We start from the raw sequence: 22,780 nt of genomic DNA on the forward strand, positions 1-22,780 counted from the left end.
AGTGCTACCCTCTGGTCCCTTGCTTTTATTGGCCAGGTCTGGATCCCAGAAGCTATGCATCCCAGCTAAAGTGTAGGAACTATCCAGAGAAAGAACATGGTCGGTAAGGCCTAGAACCCACTGGGGGTGGGGGCAGTGGGGAGCTAGTAGCTTACACACAGTGTCATCCAAAAGGCTTGTACAAAGATATTTTTTCTGTCGTATTTATATCTGTTCTAAACAGATACTAGGAACAAAGGCCTGTTCACCAGGCACAACCCCAGTCCTTAAGCAGACTAGAGAACAACTCTGGAGCTGACCAAGGTGGGTTTGGTTTCTTGGTGATCCAAAGAACCCTCCACCAACAACATCTCTCCACTGACATCCCCTTCCAGTATTGCAAAGGACTCCCCAGAGGGTCACAGCCATCAGTCACAGCAGAACAGAAAAAGCTCTAACCAATCATCTTGTCCAGCAGGTCCAACGCACCTGTTATGTGGGATCCACACCACAGAAAATAACTCCACCCCAGGCCAACTGAGTCAGAAAGAGGTGAGGAGTGCTGGATTTAGGCAGTTGAGAAAGTTCTATAGGTTACTCAGTGGTAGCCCAGTCCTCTGACTTGCATATGGAAACTAGCCTAGTAAAATCTATGCCCATGCCACCCACATATTATTGATGGGGAAACTAAAACTCAGAAGGGATTTTCCCAAACCCAACTGATTAATGAGGGATGAAGATTAAGGCAGAAATTTAGGCTTCCCATACTACAAAACTACTTGAATTTCCAATGGATGTAATAAGACCTTCCTAAAAGGTCTTGCTACAAAAGCTCTCTGAGCAACCATGACCCCATTCCTTCCATGAGCAGTACATGGCAGGCAATTCAACATCTATGAATTATTAACTCCCCTCCCAGGAGCTTCTCTCTTTTCTCTCTCATTAAATTGCTTTTATTTTGGGTTTGCTTGATTCATGAGGTACTGGGGGCCACAAACTTCTTTTGTAGTCTGGGAAGGGACCCCAGGGAGCTTTCCTATGTGTCTGTGGCGATGGTCTACAGTCTATAGCAGTTTCAAGCAGCGACTATTTTAGGTCTTCTGGCTTGGGCATGGCAATTGGGAAGAACTCAAAGGAGCCCACTAGCAGGTGTCAGAATCCCTTGCTTATCAGGAGCCAAGGGTAAAACACATTTTTCCCACTCAGCCCCATAGCTGAATAAGTGGAGCAGGCAGCTGCCCAGGCAGCATCTTTGCCCATAAACCTAGGTGAGGAATGCCATTTCTGCAGCTTGGCTGGGGAGTCCCACCATTGGTCTTATCCTTTTCATGGAGTCATCAGTAGGAAGTTGACACCTCTGCCTCCTGGCTGGTGGAGATGCCAGCACACTTGCATTAACGGAGGCTAATTTTAGAAGTGCTAACCAGCCTCTGGCAGTTCTCAAAATGTGAAAAGTGTGATGGAGAGATTACCAACACATCATCAGACATATGGAGGGCATGACTTGGATAAAGAACTGGTTTCCCATACTTTTAGTTTCAGGTCTGGCTTCTGTTTCCCCAATGGATGACCCCCACCCCCTGACAGCCTTCTTGCTTTCTCCATCTCCCTTCAAGGGCAAACTCAACAACCATGGGTCACAGGTATGCTGCTATGGAACAAACCACAAAAATGCACTTTTGTGATGGGGAAGGGTCCTTCTTGAACCCAGTTTATTAGCATTCAGCAAAAGAAATATATGTTGTTACAAATAGGCAGTGCATCAAGATATCCAGGTGTCAGTGAGAGCTAGGATTGGAGAAGTCACAATCCAGACAATTATATGATATCTCAGGGATAAGGAAAGGGAAACTAGGGCACATCCAGGGATCATGCTCCCCATTTTACACTGGGAGAGAAAAACTCTTACACTTGGGGTGGGTATGTACTGCAGTTACCAATTTCTTCCCTCTGTCCTCCAGCCATTTTATTTAATGTGACTTAAATATACATTCCTGGTTTCTTCTCTACTCCACCCCCATCTACAGCAGGGAAAATAAGCACCAATAGTAACAGGAATAGTAAATCCCTGCCTCTTGGGATGCCTGGGTGGTTCAGTGGTTGAGCGGCTCAGGGAGTGATCCCGGGACCCCAGGGTCCCGGGTTCGAGTCCCACATTGGGCTTCCCGCATGGAGCCTGCTTCTCCTCTCTCTGCCTGTGTCTCTGCCTCTCTGTGTATCTTTCACGAATAAATAAAATATTTTAAAAACTCCCTGCCTCAGTAGGCCAACCCTCACACATACACATGCCATGTGGATTTTCTTCTTTGGAGTGACTGTAGGATAGAAAAGTGGGAATCAGGCCAGCAATCCATTACCCTCATAGTCACTGTTCCCCCAGTGAACTGGAGCAGAACAGGGCAGGAGGAATGGTGGTAGGGGGATAGATACCCCCAAAGCAGCAAGAGAGGTCAAGGAGTTCTCCAACATCTCTTCTGGGCAAATGTCACAATCGACTGAGCTATTTGGAAAGCTTCACACAAGGGTTTCCCCAATGAGGTGGTTGAACCATCACCGCCATCTGTCTCCTCGGCTTCTTAGGGAGAAAGGGCATGATAGAAACTCCATGTACTCCCCACTGGGTGGAGAATGTCCCCAAAATGCTCCTTTGGAGAAATTCAGTATGAAAGCACAACATAGGGACTTATTTCAAAATGAAAGCATAAAACATAAAAATAACAGAAAGAGAGACAGAGACAGAGACAGAGACAGAGAGATGGGTTCTTCCAGAAAGTCTACATGTAGGGAAGGGGTAGGGCTCAATAGAAAAAATAAAGCCATAAAACAACATGCTATCTACCAGGTTCTCCATGCCTGAGTCACCTGGCATTTGTCATAGTACCTGGGAATCTTTTGTTATCCCTATCATGGAGGGAGGGGATGGACACATTGGGGTGAAGATACGGGAAAGAGAGAGGGCCCTAGGCAGTTGAGATACCAGCCCTCTGCACAAGCAGCAGCAATTTCTGTGTCATCTTTGTTTTGTTTAAAACTGTAAACAGCACCACTTAAAAATAAAATATATCAGAAAAGAACAATTGATACATTGTTTTCCATGAATATAAAATGCAAACAATACAAAAATAGATAATTGACTTTTGAGATATATATATGTATGTGTATATATATATACATATATATGTGTATATATATATATATATAAAACAACTTATATGCAACATACACATGGGTAAACTTGAAGTCTCCCTGCTAAATCCCCCATGCCTCCCTCTAGCAATTGGGCCCAGGAGCCAAGTGTGAGTGGGGTGGTAGTACTGACAAGGGTGGGAAAGTTGCTGACAACAGGATGAGAGGAACACACTCTGGGTGTAGGAAGCTACTTCCCTGCTTGATACAGCACTAAGGAAGGAGAGAGACTAGTGTTGACCAAAGCTTTTGGCCCAGGAGGCTCATGGACAGGTGCCCAAGATGGATGCCCCACGGCAGGGCTTTCTTGAAGGTGTTAAAACACTAAGAAACTGGTAGCCCTGAAAGAAGCCTGCTATTTGGACTTCTCTATCCAGTCACTGGTTCCCCAAGGATTGGCCTCATCTGAGAATTCTCAGGTCAGAGCTGTCTGACACTAGATTAGCCTGATGGGTAGCAAGATGATGGCAAACACCTCCTCTCAAGTCATATCTTCCCTTAAATCACAACCACAAGCATGATCCCAGGACTCTGCAATGCAGACATGTTGTTCATCTGGACACAGCCTAAGATATGTGGGCTTGACATCAATACCTTTAGTAGTCCAGGGCATACCTGGTGTCAGCCAAGCAAGCACTGGCTATCTTTGGGGAGAGGCCTGGTTGGTTCTCCCATTGTCAATCTGTACTGCCATAACACGTTCCCAGCTAGATCTTCCTTCCTCTTCTAGGCTGCAGCTGGGATTTGAACATGAACTATTTGGATATAGAATGAGACTCAAAGGAGCCTGCTTCTGCAGCCATGTACCCTGATTATACCACTTCTGGTGGTGAGAATCCTGTCCCTGGGCTGGCAAGGACATTGAAATGGCTTGCAGGCAGCAATGTACAAACCATGACATGTTGCTCAGTTCTAGGCCCTACTCTGTGGTATATGACCTTCCAAAGCCCAACAGAGTATATCAGTACAATGGCTGTTCCCCTCAGGGGCAGCACCTCTCTTATTTCCCTCTTTTCAATGAGAGAAGCCCTCTGCCCTTGGCCAAAGGCTGACCACCTACTTTTTCTCTTCTTAGATAGGCTGGAGGCCCAGCAGGCTCTGGAGGCTGGTGATGGCTCTACTACCTGCTGTGGCTGGCACAGTCCACATACAGATAGGAGTTGAACTGCCCTGAAGGCCAAGCAGAGAGAAAGGAGGCAAGTAGTGGGATTTCCCCTGTGGTAAAGGCATTTGGTGTTTACTTCCTGCTAAACAGCCAGGCCTATTTCAGCCCCACCCTCCCAGGGCAGCTTTGATAAGAGGCCAGACAGTTGGAATTTGGGCACTTCTCTCCTGGAATGCTGTGCTTGGGGTGAGGGCCTTCCTTGTCCTCTTTCTCCAAATCCATGATTTATGTATTTCTTCACAATGCAAACAGCCTGGAGAGTTGGACTAGGTCCCTTGAGCAGTGGTGTTAAGTATAAACTCATTTGGTACTTCCAGTGGGTAAAGCTTTTATCAGAGGTTTGCTTTTTGTGGGAAGAAGCACTACCAACCCTAATCTGAGAAATGGTGATAAAAACCAGCACAAATACATTTCCTGGCCAAGGGGAAGTTTGCCATAAATTTTGCTTCCTTGACTCAGAGGCCAACATTCTGTTCACAAGAGCCCAGTTGCCCTCCTCTCCTAACAGGCATAGAGATAAGTGGGGTAAGGGACAGGGGTAGGGAGGCAAGCATTATAATTTAGGTCAACACATCCAGGCAAAAAATGTCCCATATTCTATTTCCAAAAAAGAAATTAAAAATAATTTTTCTCTTCTTGATTAATGAGAGGTTGAGTCAGGTTAGATTAAACTGTTGCAATGTCTTCCTGACAGCAACTCTTCCTCACCAGTATTTCCCAGCTAGTTTAACATGAAAACTGTGGATGCAGAAGAGTGCACCATTCACTCCATAAAGGGCATGGAGTGAATGCAAATCAGAATCCTGAAGCTTAGTAGAGTGAGGGCAGGTCATAGTCTTTCCTCTTAAGAAGGCCAGTCCTTTGAGGATGCTAAGGACTTGGCTAATTAGAAATGAAAGCTCTTTAGAGAGACCAGAATAGCAGCCTAGATGCTTTTGGTATCCTGTCTCTTGAGAGTGCTAGCCTGGTGTCTCTGGAGCCTCTTTACAGCATCCAAATGAAGGGGTGGGCAAATGTTGAGGAACTTTTTCTCTTCTAAGAAGCTGGGTTACCTTGAGCTCTGCAATGTCGAAAATTCTCTCCTGCCAGCAGGGACAAATGGACCTCCTCTTCCTATCCTTCCCTTGCAAGCTGCAAGAACCCTGACACCCTATAGCCAAGCCTAATTTAGGCCACTTCTCTTCCTGTATCTCAGTTAAAAGAATATTTTCCTTGTGAAGAAATTATTAAAATTTCCTTTGGAGTAAAAAAAAATTCAAGTGACTACAACTCAGGCATCACAAGCCTAAGAGAAGAAGAAGGGAAAAAAATCCCATCACTCCACAACTCAAGACTTATGGTAGTATCTACAATAGAGCCCTAATTTGTCTTATGTTTGTAACTGAATGAATTTGATCATTCCATTAAGTGGATAGCATTTTTGTCTTTAACCTAAGCTATGGCAGACCAGATTAAAAGGCCCCCATCTGGTTACAATGACAAAGTCCATAGCAATAGGCAGTGAAACACATGCTACTTGATCCTCTCTAAGGGCAGCTAGCTGGGGTGAATAGATTATAATCATCTGATGTAATGGTGAAAGCTATGCCAAGACTGAAGGAAGTGGGGGTGGGGAGGATCTGTACCATTATTTCACATTGTTAACAGCAAACAAGCCCCCTGTCCTAAAGTGGAAAGCAGTGCAGACCTGGCTGCTCATCAGTGGTTCATCATTCACTGTGTGTGGGGGGAGGGTGGCAGGGGTACTAAGCCTGTGTCAAGGATGCATGCTATATATATAATCATTAACTGGGCAACTGGAATAGGCACAAAAGTACAGCATCCCAAAAAACCCTACGTGGGTAACAAGAAACCCCAAAAGGAAAAGCTGGAGCACAGAGCAATAGCAGCCTCCTAGGGCAGATGTACTCAAGCTGAATGTGACCACAGATTGGCAGAAGAGAGAAGTGGGAAAACAAAGGCAAAAACTCATTGGAGCTTTCCTTGGCCAAAAGGATTTTCAAGTTAAATAGCAACCCCCACCACCCACCCCTCTGCCCAACCCCTGTTCCCCATTCACATGCTCAGGCCCCATGCCCCCACTCCAGAATAGATAATGACTACTCAGCTAGCTTTCCATTCACAGCAGTGGAGTAGCTGGTGGGAAGGGGGAGAGAGGCACCTTGCTCAGCCATCTCCTTTGATAGGTCAAGGCTGGAAGCCTTGCAGTGAATGGGTTGAGGTTGTTGGGGCTCAGGCTGGACCCTGGGCAGCTGAGGGATGCCATGAGTGACGCCCACAGGCTTGGCCTGGGACAGAGGACTGGAGCTGAAGCCTCCAGAACTGGAAGAGCAGTTGGGCTTATCAATAGGCAGCAGCATATCTTGAGGCCTGGCCCTCACACTCTGAAAGGCCTGTGGCTGCAGGTTATAACAAGAGACCATAGGCAGGGGTAGGTACGAAGGCCGAGATAGCTGAGGCCTGGATATCCCAGGTACCCTTGGCTCTGGCCCTGGTACTGACAACAACATTGACATGGCCACAGGAGGTATGCAACAGGCTGTCTGCTCATATGGAGACTGACTAGAAGACCCATCCAACTGGGTGGGACTTATCCAGGCAGGACCTGGCCCCACTGGGAGAGGACAGGGAGCCCAGGCAGACCAGTCGTAGGCCCCTGGTGGTTCAGTATAAAGGGACAAAGGACTGTCTCGACCCCATTCTTCCTCTTCTTCTTCTTCATTTGAATCTTCCTGCTGAGCCTGAAGCTCATCAGACACTATGTATCCCTGGGCAAGGCGGGAATTGGAAAGCTCCAGCTCCAAGGTCTCTGCAGTGTCCAGAGAGCGACTCCTCCTGTTGAGGGCCATAGCAGCAGGTGGAGGTCGAGGGTGCATGCCAGGCAGTCCCAAATAGCGAGGGAGACTGCTCACACCCCAGGGCAGACCTTGGTAGAATCGGCTGTGGTAGTTGTTGAATGTATGTTTCTGGTAGTAGCCCAACTCAAAAGCTTCCAAGGAGGCTGCAAGGTCTTCATTGTGGAACTCAGGATGCTCTTCACACTTGCCTTCCCCCTCCCGTTCCACATCAGCGATGTCAAAAGTCACCATAGGGGGCAGTTCAGGGAGGTTTTGAGCGAAGGATGAGTCAGAATCAGAGCTGCAGGACATGCTGGAGAAGAGGTTCCCGCTGCTGGTAAACTCCACAAGGGCCTGTGAGAAGCTCACTGTGGCATTCCCTTCCTTTTCAGCCTCCTCTTCCTCTGGCTCCTCAGAGGGTGAATAAGTAGGGTAGGCCCTCCTGGGAGATCCTCCAAAGTTTGCTTCTTGCATGTCTGGCTCAAACATAGCATCACTTTGGAAGAGCTGCATCAGACAGGTACTTTGATCTTTCTTGGAGCAGATTCCCTCAAAACGCTTCTCCAGAGGACGGAAGTCCCTCCAGTCTGGCTCACTGCTTGCAGTGGCAGGAAAAGCTGAGGTGGTTGCCCGATGAGATGTCTGAGAGGCCCCTGATGCCCCTGCTACCAGGCCCATCACTGATGGGCCTAAGGGCCTCATATGATATTCTATGATGGGCTTCTCCTGCCAGGCCTGAACCTCTCGGATTTGAGCCTCTTGAGCCTCCCGGACCTGGGCTTCCCTGGCATAGGCCTCTCGGGCCTCTCTGACATGAGCTTCTCGGACATGGGTCTCTCTGGCATGAGTTTCTTGGGTATAGGCCTCCCTGGTGTGAATCTCTTGGGCACATGCCTCCTGGGCCTCTCGGGCCTCAAGCTGCTCTCGCCGAAGCTCCCAACACAACAACTGTTTCTGGATAGTCACTAGCCGTTCTTCCTCTGTCTCCATTGCCCCAGGTGGCCTAGAGGAAGAAAAGGGCTCAAAGTTCAAGAAAGGGTCAAATATCTCAGAGCTGTGACCATGGAGGTCATAAAGACAGTCATCCACAGGTGGGGAGGTCTCAAGACTATCATCTGGCTCATAGAACTCATACAGGGCATCTCCACTGTAACTGTCTCGGGGAAGGCAATCCTTGCGGATAAGCCCCAAGGCCTCGCCTGAATCATCCTCAAATCCAGGTGTTGTGGAGTCATAATAACCCTCATCACTATTGGGGGCAGACTCTTGATGGTCACTCTGAGGAGTCAAAAGTTCCCCAGGAGCTAAGCCAGGATAAGATCGAACTGAGTCAAGGAGCATGTAGCCATGGTGGCCTGGGGATGTGATGGGATGGTAGCTCAAATTCAGATTAGACTTCGGATACATCTGGGCACTTGCCCACAGATATTCTAAGTCATAATCTTCTTCCTCCTTGACATCCTCTTCTTCCTCCTCTAATTCCACCTCATCTTCCTCCTCTTCCTCCTCATCATCATCTGGCAAGGCCATCTCCTCTCCACCTCCTTGGTAGGTCACCAGGCAGGAACTTCGCTTGGTCCCATCTCGATTGGCCCTCTGGCCTCCAGAAGCCATGCTGTCTGTCATACTGTCCATGTCTTGTTCTGCTATGATATCACCACAACCTGTCAGTGAGTCAAAACTTTTCAGGGATGTGACATCCCCAAACAAGAGGCTCAGCTGGTCCCCAACAGGGCCATTTGGTGGATTTACCTCTTCTGATACCACTTTCTCCCCTGTTTCTGGACTATGGGGCTCTTCTGGGCCACTAGCTTCTAAGGTAGGCTTGGGTTGCATAAGTGCTGAAGCACAGGCCTCCACAGATTTTTCTGGATCTTTACAGGCTGTCTTCTCAATGACAGCTGGAAAAGGCTCTGGTACTAAAGAAACTTTTGACCCAGGAGCATCTTGAAGTTTGGCATTTTCCTTTCTGGGGGCTTGGAGGATATCCTCAGTATGGTGCAGAATGACCGAGCTCACATGTTCGTGAGGCCTAGCTCTAGCCCCTTCAGGCCCCTTGGCCCTTAGCTCACTTTTTTCAGCCCCAGAGACTTTGCTTTTCCGGTGACGGCGGATACTGCTAAAAAAACCTTTCAGGCCTTTCTTTGGCTTGGACACAGAAAGAGCCTTCTCAGCCTCAGCTTTCTCTGTGGCTCCAGCCACAGATGTCTTGCATCTGGAGTCTGTCTCTAAAACCCCATGGACACTCTGGGAACTGGGAAGTTGGCAGGATGATTCAGGCAAAGGTAAGGCAAAGCTGGTTCCTTCACTAAAAATGTCTTTAGGGCCATGGGCTGCTTCAGTCAGGCCATCATGAGTCTTGCTCTTGCTAAGACCCTTCCTGGAGATGCTTTTCCCAGAACCTTTGCTTCGCCCCCCTCCAAAGAAACTAGGCAGGGTACAGATGCCCTTCTTGCCACCAAAAAGTTTCATGGCAGTTTTCCTTAGCCTACCTGGGCCAGATGAGGGTGGTTCTGACACTGGCCCTTCTGTTATCTCAGCTACCTTGTTCTTAGCTCCTTTCTCTGCCCCTTGGTCCTGAGCGTCCACAGAGGCTGATGCTCCTTTGGCCTGAGAAGCTTCATCCTTTCCAGTCTCCATGGTGATGGAGACAACTCAGGTATGTTCAGCTGAAAAAGCAGCCTTCTGGCTTCCAAGCACTGTTATAACATCATCAGTCAGGAAGCATCCCAGTTGGGTCTAGAGAAGATGAGAGAAACAAAGATAGAAAGAGTATACTGGTAAGCAAGCATCTAGGCTGGGTTTGTTTTCACAGATGTCTGTTATTTCAGGCTTGAGTGGAACCAGAAAGAAAATAAATGAAGGGAAAACCTTAATGCATTCCATATGATTGGCTTGCTGGGCCAGCCTCCTCTGGGACCCATGGCAACAAAGTCCTACATTGAACAATAGGCAGCCATCACCCAGCCGCTCACGGGGTTCACTCCCTTCAGGCCACCCTAGGCTCAGGAGAACACTGGGCAGGGAACTGCAGATGTGGGAAATGCCCAGTTGTGCTGACCACAAAAGGAATTATCAAAGGGGGTAGACTAGGGGGAGGCAAGAAAAGCAGCAGGGAGGTCAGCTCCAATGACAGAATTTTTGAAAACCTGGCAAAATGGCCCATTGAGTCCTCACTGGGCTCTGCAAGACCCAGGCCATTAGTCTGGTTTCTCACTGACATTTTTCCTGGGGCTATATAGAAATGTAGACCTGAAGTTTCACCTCTTTCCCACAGGATCCCTAGATTGCCTACATGCCCATGCTCAGACCTTCAGAAGCCCAGAATAGGAACCTCATAAATCCACATTCCAGAGCTAAAATCCAGGATCTGCTAAAAGCACATGGTGGCCTTGGGGCAAGGCACTCTCCAAACTTCAATATCCTTGGCCTAAGAGGCCTGGCAATACTTCCCCCGCATAGTGGTTATGTGAAGGGTAGGTCTAGGTCAGATTCTCTATTGACTGTCCTGCTAGGAAAAAAATTTTAATGTGGCTCTTGGCAACTGGAGCCCTCATGTTCCACTTTAGAATCATGAGGCCAACTATTTCTTCTCCACTCTTCTCATTATTTTGGCCCCCATATAGCTCCCTATCTAGAAAGGGAACTCCTTGAAGGCAAAACTCCTCGTGATTCATATTCCTGGCCTATAAGTTAGGATCTCAGTGCTACTCATAAATAAGCCTGGTATAAGGCACACCCTTCTGGTCTAGGCTCCCAATCCTCCAAACATCCAAATGCCACAGAGATGTAATAAAAATGACTATCCACAATCCACCTCAACTCATATCCTTCATCCTAAGTCTTATGTTTTCATTCTAGTGACTATAGCTGGTTGACAGATGGATCAGTGACCAGTCTGCTAAAACCCTACGACCTATTCCTGGAAAGTTCCTCATCACTGTGTCCCCTCTCTGTAGGGTAGCCACCAGCAGACAGGCAGCTAGGGTAAAGAAGGGAGGCAAAACAACTGCTGGGACCCAGAAAGAGACAGGCAAGCCCTGTTGGTGCCCCTGGAGTAATCTGCCAGCTCATCAACCTTATCATTGGTTGCAAGAGTATTAAGACTCACATATTCACCTGCAGTGGAAGATTACGGACCAGCACTGGGGATGGAGAGAGAAAAGCAGCTACCTACCCCTGACCTCATTGGAGGCTCTGATCCTGTCCTGCAAACATTAATTTTGTGTCTTGTGCCTTGGCTTGACACTTGAATCATCAGTGTGACCAGGCTTCCATCAGGACCATTCTGCATAACTGAATATTAAACTTGGAGCAAGGTAATGGCTGGTTATCCAGAAAATAAAAGAGAAAAAATATCATCTGATCCTTTCTCTGCAGAGATCTGCAATGTCATTTGCTCAGGTTAGGTTTTTATTTTTTCTGGATGACTTATTTTTACATGATATTGTTCTAGCTCAGCTCCCTCTCCCCTAACAAGAGTTAGCCCTACAGAAGTGCCACCCTGCCCCCCTCCCAAAATAGACAATCATATACACAACCATTCAGAGTTCTCTCCTCATGGATGAGATGAAAGCAGGGGCCCTATCATCAATCTGAATTCCCCACTTTACAAAGCACAGATGTTTTTACTTCAGCTCTGAAAATTTTGACAGTGTTGTCATTTATGGTGCTAGACATGGGAGAGATGGGACAGCAGTAGTGGAATTATGAAATTGTATTCCTCTCTGTGGAATTTGTGAAATAAACATCTCCTGAATATTTGGTAAGTGATAGACATTGAGCTCAGTTCTACAAAGTAGACCAAGAAGGGGAAACCCCTAACTAATGCTTTTGTGGGAGTGCCTAGGCTAATAGGGACAGGGTCCTAAATATAGGATACACAACATAATACAAGCCTTAATACATTGCTTAAGATGCAGGGTAGAGTATTATACTTCATACCTTGTTATCATATCCCAGGATAAATTTGAAAAGCGAAGATAACCCCTGGGTTCAGAAAAGCTACTTTGAGAAGGCATTCACTCTGAACCTTGTCAGACAGGAGTTAGTAGAAATGGCAATGATTTATGGGAGGGGATGAGTGAGACTAGTAAATATGGCTGGGCATCAAGAAAGACCAATGGCCAAGTGGAAAACCACATGGGCCTAAACATCCTTGTGGATAGAAAGCTGAATTTCCCTGCTAGGTTTGGGGATGGAGTTATAAACAGAGGGATTAAGCAAATTGAATTTAAAAATATTTTACTTATTTATTCATGAGAGACACATAGAGAGAGTCAGAGAGAGAAGCAGGCTCCCTGCAGGGAGCCTGATGCAGCACTGGATCCCAAGACCCCAAGATCATGACCTGAGCCAAAGGCAGATGCTTAACTACTGAGCCACCCAGGTATGCCTGGCAAATTGAATCTTAAAGAGGGTTGCTTTTCAGAACCTTGATGCCCTGGCTGGAGGGCAGTTCCTATTGGCCTTCTCTTACCCTTGCTCCTGTGCTCCATTGGGGTAAAAAGCCAGCCCACTACTTCCTACATTGTCCCCTTCCCTGCCACAGGAATCTGCAGTGTGTGTGGAAGGAACCATGAGCTGCAGAGCTGGGTTCCAGGCTATGCCAGGGGACCTTGAATAGGCCAAGACACCCTTCTTAGGCTTGAGCACTTATGAAATGGAGATCACTAGGGTGGTGGTATGAGACTTAGATGGGATAATGGATACCAAACATACTTTATAAACTGTAAAGTACAGTGTAAATGAGAAAGATTGATATTGCTATTATTATTACCACCTTCCAAGTCAGATCTCAGTTTCTTATGAAGTAGTAGACCATGTGTAAAAGGCCATTTATTTGGGAAAGGCATTCACTGTGAGGAGCCCAGGGGACCAGCTGCCTTGGCCATGCTGAGGAGGAGCCAAATGTGAGGGGATTTTAAAAACAGGAGTGTGCATTTATACAAAGTCTTTGATAAGGGCAATTTTAAAAGCCCTCTACATGTATGTGGTGGGAGTGGGTGAACTAGGCAGCGGTATCTCTGAGACTGGGATTCTGTCTCCACAACTTCAGGGCCCCCTCCTAAGTAGGACCAGGGTCATCTCTGCTGGCAAGGACCAGCTTTGAAACTATGCTGTCTCCCATTTCCCTAACTTGTCCTTCCCAGGGCCATGTACCTCCCCACAGCCACCCATAATGTCTATGCCTATGCCCCCCACCCAAAGATAGAAGAATAGGAGGTGGCAGGAATCACCCATAGCTGGCATCCCCCTAGCCCAGCCCTACCTAGTTACCTCTGGCCCAGATCCCTTCTCCATACTCCTTGCTACCCTACCTAGTCCTAGTGCTGTCCTTCCCCAATGGGCTATGTGCCTTTATTTGGAGCCACAGAATTGACTGGCCAGGGGAGTGAGGTGGGGCAGAAGGCAAAGGGGCCAGCAAGGGACAGACTCTGCAACCCTTCCAGGTTGTAGCTCACTTCCCTCATGGTTCTTGCCAAGAAAGTGGTACTGCCAAATGCAGGGCCCCTCAACCCTTAGGTTTCTCAACCTATATGACTAAGGGCTACTCTAGGGCTACTATGTGGTCCCTGGCAGGGGCTGTTTATTACAGCTGCTGCTATCATGGCAGGGAGTGGGATATGGCCATCTCTGCTCCAAGGACCAGCCTCAGGCCATGCTGGGACCAGTAGAAGGCTGACTACTAGGGCAGAGCTTGTTTCTCCTCCCTTCTTCTCAAAACAGAAGCAGGAGAATAGCCAGAAACTTGCCCCAGGAACCCTTCTTAGTGAGTAGGAAATAGCTGCAGCCTGAGCCTTACATATTTTGCTCCCAGCTCAATTTCCTGGGGCTAGCTCAGGCAACTTAGAGTTCGGGGAAGAAGTGTGTGGATTCATGCAGTAGCTCCAGAGACATGACCTCAACCAGTCATAGTTCCCTAGACCTCCACCAAGTAATTTTCCTGGGGGCAAGCCTACTCTGGACCCATCTTGTCCTTGTGTATGGTAGGGGTGGGGAGGTGGTAACTAAGGAAGCAGTGATGAGGATAGGGACACCCCCCACCCCAATACACACAAGAGTCAGCCATTTCTGCACTATAATAGGCTCTGCCTACCTGGGGGGAATCTAGCAAGTTCTTTCAGTTTCCTCAACTGGAAAATGAGGCTATTTTAAGAGTGTCTACCTTTTAAACTACTGTAAGGAACAAAACCAATGTATATCTGTATACCAAATAAAATTCATTATATAGTAGAGGCTCAAAAGCATAGCAACTAATTTTTAAAATATTTTCTTCCAATTATAGTTGGCCAATTTTCCAGCAGCATAACTGCTTGGCTTTTGTAAGTCACCAAAACTCCTTGGGCCTCAGTTGCCCCAAATGGTAAATGAAGGTGACTATGTAGTTATCTCACAGGAGGCTTTAGATGCTCTTTTAGCCAACCTTTGTTTTGATATTCAGGGACCTCCAGTTGAGCACTTGCCTCCAGTTGCCTCCAGTCAGCCTCCAGTCAGCTACTGCTAAAGGTATCAACATGGAAAGAAATGCAAATCAACAGGCAGCCTTCACCCAATGGGGCACATACCAGTTAACAAAGAACTCCCCCACTCCCTCACCACCACCCCCATTTGCCCTTCCCAACAATCCATTAAAGAGTCCTGGTGTGATATGGTAACTCCTTGTCACAGAAAAGGAAACTTTCTAGGCTTGGGAAAAGACTTAACTAAATTCATGCAGTGGGATGGTGACAGAGCCACACCAGCCCCCAGGCTTCTGGAGTTTCCATTGCAATGCCATTTTGCTGCACAGGGCTAATCCCAATCCAAATCCAAGAAGAAAGACTGAGGGCAAGGACTGAGCAGGTTTTCCTCACACCTGAAAGCCATCATCTCCCCTTCTCCTTACACACGTGTCCCAGCTCAGCTGAGCTTTCTCTGAATCATTTCCAGTCCTTGCTTGGCTACCACTGTTTTGGCCCCACCTAGTACATTCCAGAATGCCTGCTGACTTCAGAATCCAAGGGCTGCCAACCCAAAACTGTGGCTGCTCTTCTCATCAGCAACTCCACCACAACCACTCTCAAACTGTGGCACACATGCCTTTACTCTCCTTTTCCTTGGGAGATAAATTTGAGGGGCCAAAAAAAGGTTCAAACAGAAACCTGCCACTGGGGACAAAGATGAGAATTTGAGCTACTGCTTAAAGGAAATAACTTATGAGATGATCTGGACCTTGAACCACCCATTTCTGAAGCCCACAGCCAAGGTACACTCTCAAAACCATTTGTTCAGGGCCTGAAGGAAGGGCTGCCAGTCTTTGCACCCTTTCTTTCATGTAGAGACTGCTGGCAGGGGTAACACAAGCAACCTCTGCAACCACCTCTCCCCTAACTTGCAGCCTTACCATTAAGGAGCGCATCCTCTCAAGGGGGTATCCCATAACCTCTAGATGTAGCACAGACACCCAAAATAAGCCCTCTTGCCTTGGCTCCCATTTGCCCACCACCAGCCCCTCAAATAAGTTAGCATACATAGCCGAGGGCAATTCATTCTGGCAGGCCTCAGACTGTCCATCTCTCTCAAGTGGATCCTTCTTAATCTTATAGTCACTATACCTAATACAGAGCAGGATCTCAAAATAACGTTGGTTCAATTGAAATCTAATTCAGCTACAGTTTGTCAGTCCAGAACTAAAATGCTAACTTCACCCCTTACAAGTGGTAGGGTTTGAGAAATTGGCCTAACCTCTCTGAGACTTAAACACCTTATCTAGAAAATGAAGAAAACGCTACCTATCGTGCAGGATTGCTGTAAGAATCAGAGATTATAAATCAATAGGGTAGTTACTTAAGCAGATATTCAATAAAAGACCCTTGTGCTAGGGCCTCTTGCAGCCACCTTCTCCACTCTAGCTCCTCAGCTGCCAGCCCATGTCCTCTAAGGTTGACACAAGCCTCTTAGCTGAGTTCCCTCTGCTTCTTCCCTGCCACAACTCTAAAATCCCACCTTTCCCTCCCCATATTCATCTTCTTCACACTCTTGCCAGATTCATTTTTACAACCCTGATTTCAATGCAGCACTCCTCTACTTACCAAATTATTCCACACTGCCTATAGGATCAGAGTCAAACCCCTTTCCCTGACCTTCAGGACTCACTCACATTGCATGCCTCCTGCTGTTTTCCTAGCCACACTTCTCTACTCTTTAGCCCTCAACACATAGGGACTTCTATAGTCTGGAAGGTATGGTCACCAGGACATCATTTCTTCCTAGAAATTGGCTTTCCTGGTAAGCCTTCTTCATGCTCCACCTTCTCCTCAGGCTGTTGAGATTCCCTGCCCAGCTTGCCTGGAATGATGGGGGCTCTAGGAGCCAAGCCATCTATTTGCTACTCCCTTCTCAGGGTCCCAAACTTCCTTAGAGAGGAAGATATCTGAGGTGGGTGCCTTGCCTGCATAGTAAGCTTCTATGTCAGCACTAACCCAGCAAGAGGGGCATCAAAGACAGGTACCACCTCCCCCCACCCAGTTGAGATGAAAAATAAGAGGAGCTAACTCCAAGGAAACAGATGTGACAAGGTAGCCAATAAAAGCCTGAAGAGGAACAGCTGGGTCAAATGAACAATGGAGACCCTGAACTTACCCATGTATCCACTCCCCTGTATGTACTATACTCTATGAGAGACCAGGTAAGGAAATTGAGGCTTGGGAGGGGATCAGAATCAGTGTACTCAGAGGAAGAAATCTTGAATTGAGGGCCAGGATCTTTGTGCTCCTTTGTAAACTTGAGCAAATCCCTTCCCTGTTCATGGCCTCAGTTTCCATATCTAGAAATGGGAGATTAAACTAGGAGTCTGCTTGCCCCAGATTGTGTGTGAAGCCAGGAGAAGGATAGTCCTGTGCCCAATTTTCCAGTGGCTGAAGAAAGAGGAGCCATGGTTGGGGCATGTGATTTTGGGGGTCCTAGGCTTCAGTGGAAGGCCTACATGCCTAGCCAATAGGGCTCAGTCCACCACTGTACTACAGCCCAGCCTCACTTCTCATGCCTCCCTCCATAGAACCCCACCAAACATTTTATTTTTTCAAAAAGCACTAGGCCTAGCCTGCAAATATTTCCCATATGTCCAGAGGGGAAGGGTATCATAACTGGACCAGCCCAGCCTCTCTCCACTGAGTACCCCCAAGCAGGGAGGACTGACGAGTGCTGGATGGAGAAGTTGAGTTAGTATCTGCTTGGAAGCCTAGCAGGGAAAAAATCCTGTAGGAGATGAAAGCACTGAAGGCTCTGCAACCAGAACTGCAGATCAAAAAGTCCCAAATGCCCCTGTAACACCAGTATATCTCTACCTGTGCTGCCACCAAGACTCCTCATATTATTTTCTTCATTGTCTATATTATCCCCTAATCCCAAAAGGGGAGGTGTGGGGAAGCAATGCACCCTCACTCAGACGGCACCTACACCTCTTCAGTGGCTCTGGTTTCCCTAACTTTATTCCTAGAGATAGACTTACACATGCACAGGTTTGAACAGTAAGACCAAGGAGAGGAGGTGAAAAGCTCTGTGACTATCTAATTCAGAGAACAGAAGTTGGGAGTAGGAGAGACAGTTTAATGCCCATGAAATCTCCAATGGTTTGTTAAGCAGGAGCAATGATGGCCAGCTGCCCCCAACTTCATCCCCCAACTCTCTCTCTCTCTCTCTCTCTCTCTCTCTCTCTCACACACACACACACACACACACACACACGCTCACATGCACGCAAGCATGCACACACAGTTTATGTATGGCATGAAAGGCTCAGATTAGCCCTAAGAAGTTCCTGGCAGTGTGAGATGTGTGGCTGAGGAATGAGTGACACAAGGAGGAAATGCCTCCTCTGGAACCTTTACGTTTATCACTTAGTTTATTTGCCTGGACTGATTCAAGGCAGGGGAACTGACGGAATAACACAGGACATGCCTTCTTCTAGCCTAGAGTAGCCTATCTGTGAGGGAGCTGGAAGCCCCTCTGCCGTGGCAGCCTATCCCTAAATGCTGTGTGGCCTTAAGGAAGTCCCTGTTGCTTTCCAGGATCAGAATTTCCATCTCATAAGCACAGGAGTCCAAACTCACAATGCACAACCTCCCTGAAGGTCTGTCCAGTTGGAAGGATGGAGATCATCAGAGGCCTGCGAGATGTTTAGCCTCCACCATATTGGTATGCAGGCTCTAGGCACCCTCCTTCAGCTTCATCCCCTGCAAAGCTTAAGGGAAGCCAATATGGCACAACTTCCTCCAGAGAAAGCTGCCCTTTGGTTCTATGTCCAGATTCAAAGGTGACCTCTTACAGTTCCGACTTACAGCATGCTTTCAATCTCTAAGACCTCTTTCTAAAATCCCATATTATGGCATATTTGTATATACACATAGAAGTATCAAAACCTCCCAATTTTCCATTCTTCAATGGCCCTTTGTTCCATTCTCCCAAGATCAAGATGCCCATTCCACAGCATTTGACATTTGGGAATACCCATCACTGGGCACTAATCTCCTCTCTACCTTAAATGCAACAATCTCAACCTGAAGTCACATCTTTCAGCTTGGTTACCAACCACACCCTCACATTCCTAATTTTGCTTATACTACTACCCTATACCTAGCCAAATCCCTCTAATTTCTGGAAGCTTCCAGGGTGATCTCTCTGCATATACAGATTTCTTCTCTCTCTCCACAGTAGTTTGCCTCTAGGCTCATGAATCAGCAACCAAAGATGTGTAGTCTGGGGTCTAGGCAGTACAGATCTTGAGCTTGCTGTTGAAGGGAGACATAATTTATTTTGTTCTTATAGTTGCAACCCATCACCCTTCTCATTAGGTATACTCAATAAATATCTGAGCGTTGAGTATCATTTCTCTAATCACTTTCATATGGATCAGGACAAGTGTAACTTGGAGAAGATCTTCTTGAAATATCCACAAGGACAGCAAGTCTTTCTGGAGCATTCATGAATTGTTATGCATTGCTAGGCTTTGAGGGGGTTGTGGCTGAGTTCAAGGTTTCATTTACCCTTCTGAGGGTAAATGATCCATGATATCACGAAGACAAAGTAGAGGCAGGGAGACCTAATTATAGTTTGTCTCCTATTATAATTTAGGCCCCTAAGTGGCCAAAGGATACAGGCAAGCCTGGAGGAGTTCTGAGAAAGAAGAGGTCATTATGGGTTGCAAGAGACAGGCGGAAAAGATACCCAGGAGAAGTTGGGCCCAGAGCTAAGGCCTGAGAGGGAAAAGCATTTGGGCAGTGGTTTGAGTGTAAGGAGGGGAGTTATATATGGAAGAAATAGGTGGCTGTTGGTTTGAGGCAGGGCAGAAAGCAGGTCTAGCCCTGAGCTGCAGCCCTAGCTGCAGAGGGTTGGTTTCTGTTAGTGTCTGGTCAAAGTGGCAAGAAGTGACTATTGTGCATTATCTGCAGTCCTGGCTGGGTCACAAAGGTCCCCAGCTAGCCTTCCCCCAGGTGAGGGATTTACTCCTCTCAAATACCCAGTTTTTGCAGCCCACAGGGTTCGCCACCTCAGAGACTGGTTAAAGGTCCAAGAGCCTGCCAGCGGCTTGGTCACTTTGTCTCTCCTGTTCTTGGGAAGGCCTAGAGTGTATTGCCAGAAGAAAAGCATGGGACAGCGACTGAGAGGTGGGTGGGGATGAATGTGAGAAGCTGTAATGGCCGGGAGAGGGCTCTGCTAAAATGCCCTCAGGTGGGGCAGGGAGTCTAATAGCACAGTACCCTCCACCTAGCCCATATCCGTGCCTGTGCAGCAGGCCAGCAGAGTGACAGAGGTAAATGTTTGTGTGCAGGAGGAGACTCCCCTTGACCATGTGGGCCATGACAAGATGAGCCTGACCAAACCGAGGCCAGCTCTGTGGGGCTAGTTCAGCTGCTACCTGGGCACCTGGACTGTGGATCACATGGAGGCCACAGCCTGTCTTTGCCAGGGAGCCTAGGCAAAGTCCTGCAGTCAGGTGGTCACCAGTGTCAGAGGTGTCAGCGGTAGACAATGACAGCAGCTCAGCAGGCTGGGTATTTTAAGTAACTGCAAAGTTGGAGGGTTTGGCTGTCTCTCTACCTCTCTCACACAGACCCAAACAGTGTGTTCTCTACTACAATAATTGCTCCTTCGGCCTCTGGCACAGAAATCCCCCCACCAACACGATGCTTATCACTATTTTTAAATGGGAGGCAGAAGAGAAAAAAGCGGCCTGTGTTCTCCAAGGGGAGAAGAGGCGGGTTGAGAGGGGACAAAGCGGCCTTGCAGATCTAACCCAAGGACTAGCTTGAGCTGCAGCCCCAGCCTAAGGTCCAGCAAGAACTCCGTTGCCAGTCTGCCTTTCCGCGGGGGCGGGCGCCAGATGTGCCTGGAGGCCCAGGAGCAGGGGGTGAGGCTGGTTGGGGCCCACAAGGCCGAGGTTTCTAAGTGGACAGCCCACAGGCCCAACTGAGCTTTCTGGGAGAGAAGGCCGACAGTGTGGATAGCCCAATCCACGCCAAAGCTAGTATCCATTGGGCCCAGGCCAGCGCGCTGGCTCCATCCCGCAGAGTGGAGAAGCAGGCAGGGGATGTGCAGGGGAGAAGGGGCAGCAGCTGGGCCGCTGGGGTGAGCAATACCCACGTAACACAGCTGTTGCAGCTAATGTGCTACAACAAAGCTGCGGAGCTCCGGAGCTCCCGGCCTACAAATGCACCGCTGGGGGTGCTGGCTGGCGGCTCCCCTCCTGGGCCCCTGCGGTAGCACGTGTGGGCCCCATCCCCGCCTGCCCCGACAGCCTGGAGGAATGGCCCAGGCTAGCCTGCTAGCCTACCCGCCCTCTACGCCCTCTCTAGCCGCGGTCGCCCGCTCCCAGAGGACTTTGCTTTCCCCCTCACCAGCCAGTCCTCAAAGCTGGTTCCCCGGGAGAACGGAGAGCGGCCCAAACGCCCACTGGCCCAGCTCTTGGAGCCCCTCTTCAGGGTGCCAGAGCGGAGCACGCGGGACTGCACCGGACTGCTGGCAGGCGGAGGCTCCCGGCTGCGCGCAACACTTACCCGGCCGAGTCTGGTTTCCAGCCCGGTTATTGTCTGCTGCGCCGCACTGGCCCCGGCTGGAGCCTAGGCTGCTGTGGCTGAGATCACCGCCACTGCTGCTCCCGCCGCCGCCACCGCGGTTCCAGCCACCTCCTGCACTGGCTCCCCTTCCCCAGGCTTGGGGGAGCTCCCCCATACCCCCTCTCCACCGACTCCACAGACACAGGGTGGGGCGTCCGCGCCCTGATTGGCAGACGTGTGGCCCAATCGCCACTGTAGGAAGGCGTGTCCTGACCCGCCCACTGTTTTCCTTGGTGCCTTTTCCTTTAAATGCAAATAAGCACGGGCGTGGTGTTGGCAGAAGGCGGAGAGGGTGAAGAACCCCTTGCTGGGACTCCCTATTCCCGCCCCCACACTTGGCGGGTCTGGGCTTGGCTACCCAGGAGCTCGCAGTGCCGGTCCCGCCCAGATGGGGCTCGCTGGAACCCTGGAGTTCGGTTTCGGTTTTGCATAAGCTCCCATTTCCGTGGACTCTGTGCAATCGTTCTGAGGCGACCTGACCGCCACCCGGCAGTTTATTCTAGAAGGAGAGGCCGGGCGGAGAAACTGGAGAACCTGGGGGACTGCGAAGACCCTTGACACCTCGCCAGGCCCAACCTTAGGTGTAGAGATGGGGCCCCGTGGCGCCCGTCCTCAGGCCACCCAGAGAGGGGACTCACCTGCCAGGAAATCTAATTGTAGCGTCCATGCCCCAGCTTCTTTGGCTTCTCAGGCACACCAAGAGCCCATCGAGGTCAGTTTGCACCTGAGAGCCTGCTGTTGCTCAGAAAAGGGAAGGCACTTTTCTGAGATCACCTAGCCTGCCAGCGACGGGGCAGATTTGGGATTCAGAACCCCAGGCTCCTGTCCTACACTGCTTTCAGTTTTCTCTGGAGAGACCTGTTCCTGTAGTTTGACCCTCACCCAAATTTCCCATCTTTCATGCAACAAGAGGGGATCTCCAAGGACTCTAGAGGGGTCCTCAACCTTTTCATGGTAAGCCAGGCTTTGTACATTTCCCTGTCCCTGAAAAGTCTACAAATTGAGGGGAAAATCTTGTGTGGGCCCAGATTGAAGGTCAAGGCTGAGGGTGGAGTGAGGAAGCCTGTACCAGCCCAGCTGGCTTCTGTGTTTGGGATGTGGCAGGTGGCCAGACTGAGCTTGGGTCTTAACCAGCCTGAGGGCAGTAGGTGGCTGCCAAGGACTAGTGAGATGAGGCAATAAGGAATCCAGTTCTACCACTAGCTCAAGAATATCCAGAAAGCCCTACCCTAAAACTCTGAATATCTGAAAAGGGTGAGGGGATTAAAGTTGGAGAGAGAGAAGGGATTAGAGAACAATGCCTACTATTTTTGCATTGCAGCAGGAGTGTTCTCTGCTACTCTAGAGGGTCCTGTATGCCTTGAAAAGATCCAACTGCTAGAGTGGAAAGAGGAGGACTGTTGCCTCTGCATGTGTGGAGTACAGGAACTTCCATGGCTGTTAGGGCTGGGGTCTGGCTCCAGCTCTACCTCAGATTTGCTGTATCACATTGGCCAGTCCATTTTCCTCTCTGGGGC

The 22,780-nt window shown here is 48.8% G+C and overlaps 1 protein-coding gene across 1 annotated transcript; it reads right to left on the reverse strand.

Moving 5' to 3' along the window:
• Positions 1 to 1,661: 1,661 nt before the first annotated feature.
• AMER1 (APC membrane recruitment protein 1) lies at positions 1,662 to 21,388 on the reverse strand. Its single transcript, XM_041741806.1, has 2 exons — positions 21,204 to 21,388; positions 1,662 to 9,906 (listed from the first exon to the last, which is right to left on the reverse strand). Exon 2 carries the CDS (start codon positions 9,805 to 9,807, stop codon positions 6,430 to 6,432), a length of 3,378 nt encoding a protein of 1,125 aa, XP_041597740.1. The 5' UTR covers positions 9,808 to 9,906; positions 21,204 to 21,388; the 3' UTR covers positions 1,662 to 6,429.
• Between the last annotated feature and the right edge of the window lie 1,392 nt (positions 21,389 to 22,780).

This window comes from Vulpes lagopus, chromosome X, assembly GCF_018345385.1.
Source record: "Vulpes lagopus strain Blue_001 chromosome X, ASM1834538v1, whole genome shotgun sequence".
NCBI classification, from domain to species: Eukaryota; Metazoa; Chordata; class Mammalia; order Carnivora; family Canidae; genus Vulpes; species Vulpes lagopus.